The sequence below is a fragment of the Sinocyclocheilus grahami genome, unplaced genomic scaffold (assembly GCF_001515645.1).
Source record: "Sinocyclocheilus grahami isolate Dianchi unplaced genomic scaffold, SAMN03320097.WGS_v1.1 scaffold1639.1, whole genome shotgun sequence".
NCBI classification, from domain to species: Eukaryota; Metazoa; Chordata; class Actinopteri; order Cypriniformes; family Cyprinidae; genus Sinocyclocheilus; species Sinocyclocheilus grahami.
The window spans coordinates 131,718-142,838 of NW_015506818.1; the positions used below are offsets into that span (position 1 = coordinate 131,718).

Below are 11,121 nucleotides of genomic sequence, written 5' to 3' on the forward strand. Positions count from 1 at the left end.
CCCCATCCATCTACCCAAACAGTTTCACATTTATGATAGACTTTTGACCACAGTTTCATGTCATCTATAGTAATTAGGCTGTATATCATTTTATTTTAATATTATAAATGCATCTGATTGACAGATAAACTGCACAGTCTTATCTGATATTTCAGCTAACGGTTTGCTTTGTACATTCAGTTTAACAACACAGAGTTAAAGAGGGTAAAATTGATCATGCATCTGAACCGTGCACGCATGTTTTAAACACTTCGGCTCTATTACATGTTCTTACTCCAGCCATGTATTAAATGTGCGTCCTTGGAAGCAAGCAGTTTTCTAGTGTATTTACTTGAACTTCTCAGGTGATATCAATGGTATGACCTGTTTCAGATGCGGCCGACATTACAATAACAGTGGTTACATAAACATTTATTTAATTGTTTGATCAAAATTATTGCTAGGGACAATTTAGTAGTCGCTGGATGTTGGTAGGGACATGTCCCTAGCATCCCTACTAAATTCTATGCCCTTGCATAATTATGACACAAATTATAATAATTATGAGATAAAAAGGTCATATTTTGAACATAAAGTGTCGAAATTATGAGATACTATATCATAATTATAAGAAAAAGTTGAAATTATGACGTAAAATGTAAAAAATTATTTGATAAAAAGTCATACTGTATTTATGACTTAAACTGATTACATTATGAGATAATTACGAGAGGAATAAAAAGTCATAATTATGACACAAATTATAATAATTATGAGATAAAAAGGTCATATTTTGGACATAAAGTGTCGAAATTATGAGATACTATATCATAATTATAAGAAAAAGTTGAAATGATGACGTAAAATGTAAAACTGATTAGATAAAAAGTCATACTGTATTTATGACTTAAACTGATGACATTATGAGATAATTACGAGAGGAATAGAAAGTCATAATTATGACGCAAATTATCATAATTATGAGATACTATATCTATTATGAAACAAAAAGTTGACTTAATTATGTTGTAAAAAAGTAAAAATTCTGAGATGTAAAGGTTAAATTATGACATACTAAGTCATAATTATAACATAAATTGTCAAAATTATAAGGTACTGTCTCATAATTATGATAAGTCTAATTTACAGCATAAAATGTCAAAATTCTGAGATATAAAGTCATAATTATGAGATAAAAAGACAAAATTAACACATAAAAAGTAAGTATTCTGATAAAGTAAAAGGCAATATTATGAAATAAAAAGTCAAAATTATGACATACCAAGTTAAATGATGACGTACTCAGTCATAATTATCATAAAATGTGTAACTTGTAAGACAAAATTAACAATTATGCCATAAAAGTCATAATTATGACTAAACAATTCTAAAAGTCATAATTTTGTTTTATTCTGTTTGTTATTGGCAATGGTTACTATTGACCATTTATCACATGTGTGATTTTGGTGAATCGTATTAAAATAATTTTAGAGCCAGTTTGACCCACAGACATCATAATTATTAATTATAACAATTGTAACACACACACAAACATTCAAAAATGTATTGTCCCCATTTTGTAATTCATTTATAGCAAGTGAGATTTCAATGATATTTTGACCACTGAACTAAGATTGTCTTCAGATGTCTCCGATTTCCATTTCAGAAATCTGGTCAACGTTACCATACCAAGCTTGATTACAAGTTAACTCCAGCATTATATGTGTATGATCATGCTGTACTCTCCACTGCTGAGTCTTCTTTTCTTCTCTTTCAACTCCTGCCATTCCTCTCTTCACACGTCCAGGCTCTGTTTCTCACTGGCAGATCCAGTTGCATTACCTGCTAATGCCCTCATGTATATTTCAATGCACTCTTTGTAATGATTTGCACTTTCTTTTGTTTAACTGCACAATGTTAAACCATACTCAAAGTCCCTACTTAGAGAATAGAGACCAACTACTTAGGGAAACCAACTATATAAAGAAAGATTTGAGCATGTTGTTTAAGGTACAAATTCTGTGGCTTATTAAAAAAGTTGAATGATGAGATATGGGGCTGACATGCATTTGTTTGAAAAATAGAAGAAAGGTACAGAAAACAGTCTGTATTTCTTCATAAGTTTATTCAGTCGTCTAAAAGGTATGTCGAAGAGGGAGATTCAGTTAACAAAAACTGGTACACTCAGTTTAAGCTTCAAAACACACTCATCACAAGTCAGATCAATCACATCTCAGAGTTCTTATACAAAATCAAGCCTACACTCCAATAAGGCTGACAAGGAAGAAGTGGTGCATACAGTAAGGCCAAAACACATTCCAGAGGTGGTGAAAATCAAGGAGCAATTTAAACAACATTAAAAAAGAGTGTAAATGAGTCACATCAATGTGGGTTATTAGAATCACTTGTGACGACAGAATGAAAACAAGAATATATAATAAAACAATTCAGATTTTCTGACAAGTGATACATAATTGCAACCACAATTATCGTCCGTGTCAAATATTATTGCAGTTGTTAGACAGCCTGATATCAAAGACGTCAGACCACCCAGCTAACAAAAATATAATTTAAGAACATTTTGCTAACATTCCCATTGAGTTATGAAAATGTTATTTTTGAATGTCCTCTTAACCCTCTGGGTCTATTCATTTTTGGGTCACAATTGGTACCTTCACAGTCAAAAGTGACCGAAGCCTTGAAATCTAACTTTTTTAAATGTTAATGTAATATATTTTTGTTCAGTAATATTTTTTTATTATTGTTTAGAATTTTGAGGAATATTTATAGAATATATACACAATTTTTATGAGCTATTTTTTCCACCGTCATTTTTGACCGCGAAGGTACCAAGTGTAACTTTTTTTATTTTTCGACCCTTTAACGTATCCAAATCATGTCCATGATTTTGTGTGTGTGTGTGTGTGTGTAAACATGGCTAATGTGACAAAAGTCACCAAGTGTCATCCCATTTCGATGAAGTAAAAAATATTTTTAAAATTCTACATTTGGTCAGTTCCGACCAAAGAGGCCCAGACGGTTATCATTCAAAATTTTCAGTTTTTAAAATGTTTTGGTTATGCATTCCATTTGATCATTTTGCAAACATTATGGGAATGTTACTTTAAATGTTATCTGAACGTTCTGAAACAAGTAACGTAACAAGTAGCAAAACAGGTTAACATCCAACTAAAACTAATAAAACGTTCCATGAAAGATGCTAAAGTTTTGAGAACATTATGAAAAACCAGATAACAATGAACGAACGTTCTATTAATGTTACTGAAAGAACAATTGTTCATAACCTTCAGAGAACCTTGCCAGAACGTTAGCCAAAGTTCTACGAACGTTCCCTGTTAGCTGAGCAATACGACCAGGACAACTTAGATGGCCAGAACCCTGCAGTCTTATTAATATTCTCCACATCGTACCATTAAAATGATCCACTTCGAGTCAAGAGGAATCACAAGGCAAATATTCGCAGTTATTAAAGGCAGCCTGATCCTCCACAATATTACAATTTGCAGATTATATTGCATTGGAACAGCTCAGAATTAGTGAGCAAATCTAATCAAGATGCAACTGACGATCAAAGCCAAACTTTTCTGCATTCATGCAGTGCAAAGTTTTGGAAATGAGTGGAAGACATGGGTACTTAGCCCTCCATGATTCGATGGTATTCATTTTCCTAACATCTAGGATGTATGATTTCGATCCCCAAGAAGTGAGTGTGTCTTAAGAGGTAGACAGAACAGTTCCTCTTTACGGAAAGAATCACTTGAATGGCTTATAATTGCATCTCTTGATTAATTTGGATAGGCTAGTCCACACTTAGGACCTTTTTGTAACAGCAAAGGTGCCATGATGTGCAGTGCAGTGATTCTGTCAGGATTGTTTTACTACTTTGCATTGAATCAGAAGTATATTCTGTGCTACTAGCAGCATCTGGCATTGTTATAACAAGTCGTCCTGCCCTAAACTCATGCCATTGGATGAGCCAGTGTTGTCAATTGGGCCCAAGGCACCAAGGTATGACTTGTTAGCATGCAAAATGCATCTTTCTTAAAGGGATAGTTTGAGGGATGGTTCTGTGAAACAAAAAGAAACTGCTTTCATACAATGAAAGTCGGGTGGGGTCTAGTGATGTTTTGGACCCCATTGACTTCCATTGTGTGGAAATTGTTTATCAGAAGAAAGAAAGTCATACAGGTCTGGAACGACGTGAGGGCGATTGAGGACGCTGGTTGCAAAGATGGCAGCTCATAAATCACGTACATCCATGAGGCTCTGCTAGGTCTCAGATGAACTGAGATGAACGGGACTGTTAAAGGATTCGTTCACTTCCAGAATAAAAATTTCCTGACAATTTACTCATCCCCATGCCATCCAAGATGTTCATGTCTTTCTTTCTTCAGTCGAAAAGAAATGAAGGTTTTTGAGGAAAACATTCCAGGATTTTTCTCCATATAATGGACTTCAATGGTGGCCAATGGACTGAAGGTCCAAATTTGCTGTTTCAGTGCAGCTTCAAAGGGCCCTACACGATCTCAGTCTAGTACTAAGGGTCATTTTCTTAAAAAATGTAAAATGTATATACTTTTTTAACCACAAATGCACGTCTTGCACTTGAAGCCCTTTGAAGCTGCATTGAAACTGCAATTTGGACCTTCAACCCCTTGATCCCCATTGAAGTCCATTATATGGAGAAAAATCCTGGAATGTTTTCCTCAAAAAAATTAATTTCTTTTCGACTGAAGAAAGAAAGACTTGAACATCTTGGATGACATGGGGATGAGTAAAATATCAGGAATATTTTATTCTGGAAGTGAACTAATCCTTTAATGTATAATTTTCTCCAAGTATTACAGATCCTCCTTGCTCAGATACTGCTGCTAGTGGCACAGAAATTAATTACACTCTTCTTCATTAAAGTTTCCTTGCTTGCATTCTAATGGAAATGTGACTCAGATGTTGAATCTATGAATCCACGATGAATCTAATAGTACCTACTGTGCAGAATTAATCTGAAGCATGTGACTGATGTCTCTAACGTCTAAACACACTGTGTTTATTGGTAAAGGCAGAGACAGTACATTTATGCTGAAAGAAAGAAAATGTGTCGTCTGGTAAAATGTATTTTTTTTCAAGCTGCAATTGATGAAATGATCTTTCTATATTCATTTAAAATATGAATGGTTGGTTTCAAATTTGGAATAAACTAATTTAGAAAGCATGGTTTTGTGCAAATAATGCAGCTGTCCTTGCAGTGCCACTTGCTGTTAACACTCGGCATCTGTGCTACTGTTTGCTGCATTGGGGCTTTGTGCAGAGGAGCTGATAATGGTTTTAGTCGAAATGCAGTCATTTTAATGTTATGTTTTAAAAATAATACATTATTTTGAAAAGTGGATATCTGGAGTGGAAAAGGACATTTTTTCACCTTGCATGCATGTGTTTCCTTCATGTCACTGTGGGAGCGTATGTACCCATTTAAAGTGGGAAACATTATGAACGAAAGGGAAATTACTTTCATCAGAAAGTTTTTGTTGAAATTTTTTTCACGTTATCACCATATAATGCCTAATAATATTTCAAATCAATCGCATATACAAACAAGCTGCGTCCTCCGGAGGTCGTATTTGTAGTCTGCATACGTCATCAAGGATGTCTTAAGAAAAGTAACCGCAATCAAATTGAATTATTCCTTGTGAGGTGTAAAATGCTGCAATTTCTTTTTTACTTTGCAATTTAATGGTTACCTTTCTTAAATGAGACTGCCCCGATGACGTATGCAGCCTTCAAATGCGACCTCCACTCCGAAATGAGACACGGCTACAGTGTTTTTGAGGGTTTCTTACTTTTATAACATTTCCGTTTAAATGACTGAAATTTGTCATAGCGCACATCCCTAGTAAATACATAGTAAATGTATGCATTTCAATTTCATGGGTTCTTCTTGAAGGGCGGCGTTTATCCTCTTGCCTTCTGTGTCAGGATCACAGGCCTGTTTGCGTCTCCTCCTCAGAATTACTTCCAGTTCACTGTCCTTTTTAGCATGAACTACTTCCTGGAAACCACGACTGGGACTCTTCTTCACCGTCTCCTATAGATTCAGAGAGAAAACAGAATTTCATGAACGAAGTTTCAGTGCTTAGTTTGCAATTTGGCATTTCTGAGCAAAGGGTATTTTGGTATATTTTATACGTGTATTTGTGCAACTAATACTACTGGACAGATTATAACCATCATTGAACTATTTTTTTTGTAAACAAACAGAAAATGGATACATTTCTGTAATCTGTGGATCAATAGCTGGACTCGTAATCAGCTGTTAATCAGGTGCCTACCAGAATGCCTTTCAGCTCTTCCATTGCACTTTCCTGGTGCTTTTCCTCCACTGCTGCTGCTGCTGCTGCTGCCGCCACTGGGCTCGGCTGCTGTGGATCAGGAACAATGTAATTATATGATCAAATCATAAAAAAATTCCCAAATAACATTACATGATATATCAGTGTTGTTACTGTTAACTTAAAACTATAAAAAATGTTTTAGTAATTGAAATAAAGCTGAAATAATATATAAATAATAGAAAAAAATTAAACTTGAAAAACTAAAATTAGAAATGTTGTCAAGGAACTAAAATAAATAGAACTGAATGAGAATTCCAATTCAGTTTCTGAAATTGAGTTGCAATCATGCCGAAGTGTAATTTAAATTTAAAAAGTATAATTTAATTGGAAATTAGAATGATTGGAAATCTAATTAATTGAGCAGTATTACTTTAATTTTACTTTTTAATATATTTAATATGAACATTTTTTAATATGTTTATTTTTACATCATGAATGAGGTACTCAATAATAATAATAATTAATCAAAAGTGACACTAAAGACATTTATAATGTTACAAAAGATTTCTATTTCAAATAAATGCTGTTCTTTTGAACTTTCTATTCATCAAAAAATCCTGAAAAAATGTATCATCGTTTCAGCAATAATAATAATAATAATAATAAATGTTTCTTGAGCAGCAAATCAATTCATCAAAGAATCCTGAAAAAATGTATCATCGTTTCAGCAATAATAATAATAATAATAATAATAAATGTTTCTTGAGCAGCAAATCATCACATTATAATGAAAATGTTCTGGTAATTGAAATAAAGCTACATATCAGATTAAAAACGTAAACTCGCAAACTAAAATTAGAAATGTTGCCTTGTTAAGTAACTGAAATAAATATTGTATTCAAGTTGTAGTAAAATTACAAAAATTATAAATAAACATAAATTAAAAGCTAAATAGAAATATTAAAAGATAAATACACATAACCAAATCATAACGTATACTAAAATTAGAATATAAACAAGCTAATTCAAAATATTAATAAATAATATAAAATTCTATAAATTACACTAAAATAACACTGGTGATATAGATCACCAAAACAGTACTAACATTACGCATTAAAAAAACCCTTGTAAATTACTAACAAGCAGCTACAGCATGGAGTGTTTTTAAGTTTATGTCCGGAAAACAACAAAAGAAAAGACAATCTGCCTATGCAGCATGATGAGAAGCAGGCAATCTCTAAAGTCAGGACTATAGCTATTGATCAGAAGTTATACAGCCCCTCTGAGCCTCAGCATAATCTTAGTGGCTTTGCCCGTCAATAACTTACAAAAGATGGATCCCCTCTCAGCCTATCAACTGTCTCTACGCAAAATGCTTTAATGAGCCGACCCTTCCTCAGCGAGGATGATCAAATGCTATGAACCATTTCTGCAGGGTCTTTGTATTGACAAAATGTGCTGAGTTGTAAAACACAGGATTTGCTTTGATTGTAATGGAGCTTTCTAAGCAGTTTAACACTGGTGCACGTGGAACAATGATCTGGTGTGATAATTGTTGTTAAACACTGTAAACAATATGTGTGATTTGAACATACCTTTGTGCCAAATCTCTGCAACGATCAATCAGGTCAGCAGATGATGGTACAGGGTAGAGAAAACAGAACAGAACATCAATCAGTGCACACGATATACATAATATACTGTATTCATAACCAATGTGAGAATGTGAGTGTGGTACAGGTGTAGCATTTAGAATGGAACGGGAATTCCTTTAAAATTCCAATTCAGTTACACATGCAGACGTGTAATTAAAATTTAAGAAAGAAGAATTAAATAGGAAATTAGACAATCAAATTAACTGAACAGTAGTGCTTTAATTTTACTTTTTAATAATATGTTTATTTCTACAAAATGAATGACCTGTTATCATACACACTAATAATAATAATAATAAATGAATCAAAAGTGACAGTAAAAGATATTTATAATGTTACAAAATATTTCTATTTCAAGTAAATTTGGATCTTCTGATCTTTCTATTCGCTGAACAGTAGTGCTTTAATTTGACTTTTTAATAATATGTTTATTTCTACAAAATGAATGACCTGTTATCATACACACTAATAATAATAATAATAATAAATGAATCAAAAGTGACAGTAAAAGATATTTATAATGTTACAAAATATTTCTATTTCAAGTAAATTTGGATCTTCTGATCTTTCTATTCATCAAAGAATCCTGAAAAAAATGTATCATGGTTTCAGCAATAATATTAATCATGACAATTGTTTACAACATTGATAATAATTAGAAATGTTTCTTGAGCAGAAAATTATCACATTTAAATGATTTCTGAAGGATCATGTGACACTGAAGACTGTAGTAATGATGCTGAAAATTCAGCTTTTGCATAAAATATATTCAAATAGAAAACAGTTGTTTGAAATTGTAATGATATTTTACAATATTACTCGTTACTGCTTTTTTGATTAAATAAATTCAGCCTTGGTGAGAATAATAAATACAGTATATATACATAAAATAAATAATATAAAATGTGCTAGGGTAAATGTTTGAAATTACATTTAAATATATTTGTATTTAGTCATATTTCATTATACTTAAAAAAAGTGAATATTTATTTTTATAGACCATGAAGGAAAACATATAGAATGCTCAAATTGACCTCAAAGTCTTCAAAATAGAGCCAAACAACACAAAGCAGGTTTACCAAATGTAAACCTTAAACCTTAATACATTTTTTTTCTCACTTTTTTTGTTGGTTTGAGTGACTTAAATCACTCTGCTGTCATTCCAGTTCAACATCCGGTGGGGTGTGGCCAATTTGATTCAAACTCAAACTCATAAAGGGAGTCAATTAAAATCTGAATTCTGGTCCAGGTTCAAAACCTCACCTTAGTGTCCTGACTCTTCACAGGCCTGAGAACCACACCGTGTTTGATTCTCTCCATCATTTCATTGACAGCTTTGACTTTGACTTCGTCCACTGCTTCATTCACTGCATCGAGAGAGAATGTGTTTGTCCAGATACCAATAACAGGGCAACAGAATAAAAACACACTGTAGGGACAATCACCTGTGGCTTGCTCTAGTTTGGGGGTTCCTTTACCTCCCTTGGAGGATTTCCTCATAATGGCAATGAGAGAGCTGCCGTAAACAGAGAGATACAATTAGATGTTCAACAACACCGTTCTTAATGATTGTATATGAAAGTTCGGCTTCAGCGCAGTAAAGTGGAGCGTTACCTGAGGGGGTTACAGCGGGAGGGAGGAGGTGGGGGAGGTGGAGGAGGAGGGGGTGGGGGAGGGGGAGGAGGTTGAGGAGGAGGGGCCGGGGGAGGAGCAGTCCCAGGGGAGGGGCTTGATGCTGAAACACAGCTCCTCCTCTCCTCCTGCAGCTCTTTAACTGTGACAAACGACAGAAGGATGCCGGGATGTTACTGTATGTGGGTCACTGCGGTTTGTTATAAAATCAGAATTGCAAGATATAAACTCGCAATTCTGACTTTATTTCTCACAATTCTGACATCTTTTAAAGTTAGTTATAAAGTTGTAAAGTAAAGTTCTGAAGAAAAAAAGACTATTTTCTCACATTCATGAGGTTATCTCACACAAATGCAAGTTTATATCACGAGATTCTGAGAAAAAAGTCAGAATTATGAGATGTAAACTCGCAATTGTGAGAAAAAAAGTCAGAATTGTGAATTGTACCTTTTTTATTTTTAATTCAATGGTGGAAACAAGCTTCCATACTATATTGCTCAGACAATAATTTGAACACACCTGACTTCCCTACTCGCAAATATGAACTTCTCAGAAGGATTGAACGCACCAATATTCAAAAATAATTTAAATGCCCGTAAATGGTTTCATTTAAATGATTTGTTTCTGTGGAAATCTGTCATTCTTTTAGATTGGATTGGTACAATGAACTCAAACGGAACTCAAACTGGGGCCAAATGTAAAACGTCCTTGACTTTGGTACAGAATTAGTCCATATTTACAGGCTGACTTGTAAACATGGCTTTGCTAACATAGCCTATTGATTACGTGACGTCTGAAGTTAGGATCCATGCTCTTTGGATATGTATTGTGGGTCAGACTGTATATTGACTTATGACACGTCAGTCCTACTGATTAACAAACACTAAATCCCATTTGCCACCAAAAGCAGTACTAGAACTAGTGATGCTGCAATTTTGTCACTCCATGATTCCTTGCTCATCCAGTTTGAGGTATCATGTGTAATAAGTAGCTGATGATCTGGAAAGGATTTATTTGCTGCCACAGCTTATTGATGACAGTCAACTGCTGAATGAATCCCCAAATTATGACAGCTGTCAAGCCTCCGGATGTCTCCTCTGGTGCTTTGAGATTAGTGTTGGTTTAATATAGCTGTGGTTGTGTATCGCCCACGTGCGTTTATCATTTAATGTGGCTTGAAAAGTATTACATGTCACTGCTGATGCTGCAAATGTAGAACAGAAGACCCACAGGAGACCCTAAGAAAAGTACTGGATTACCAACAAGACATTGTGGGGGAACTGAAGAATGAATGAATGTGGTCTGACACATTCTCAGCCTCACTCCACCACTGTGAAGGAAACACCTGAATAAGCTGTTTGAAATGCCAACTTCACTGGATGCATGGATATGGGTTGCCATATGCTACAATTCAATACTATTTTGTCTAAAACACTAGGGGCCAGATTTACTAATCAACGTGAGAGCACAATCCCATAAATGTGCAGATGGGAGTGGAAAGT

The 11,121-nt window shown here is 34.1% G+C and overlaps 1 protein-coding gene across 1 annotated transcript in view; it reads right to left on the minus strand.

Moving 5' to 3' along the window:
- Positions 1–1,137: 1,137 nt before the first annotated feature.
- The window catches only part of LOC107571711 (shootin-1-like), a 22,343-nt gene continuing 12,359 nt past the window's right edge, over positions 1,138–11,121 (minus strand). Inside the window, 7 exon segments of the mRNA XM_016258043.1 lie at positions 1,138–1,145; positions 5,962–6,082; positions 6,327–6,416; positions 7,928–7,942; positions 9,251–9,354; positions 9,433–9,503; positions 9,602–9,761. Of these exon segments, the coding sequence (XP_016113529.1) occupies positions 1,138–1,145; positions 5,962–6,082; positions 6,327–6,416; positions 7,928–7,942; positions 9,251–9,354; positions 9,433–9,503; positions 9,602–9,761 (569 nt within the window).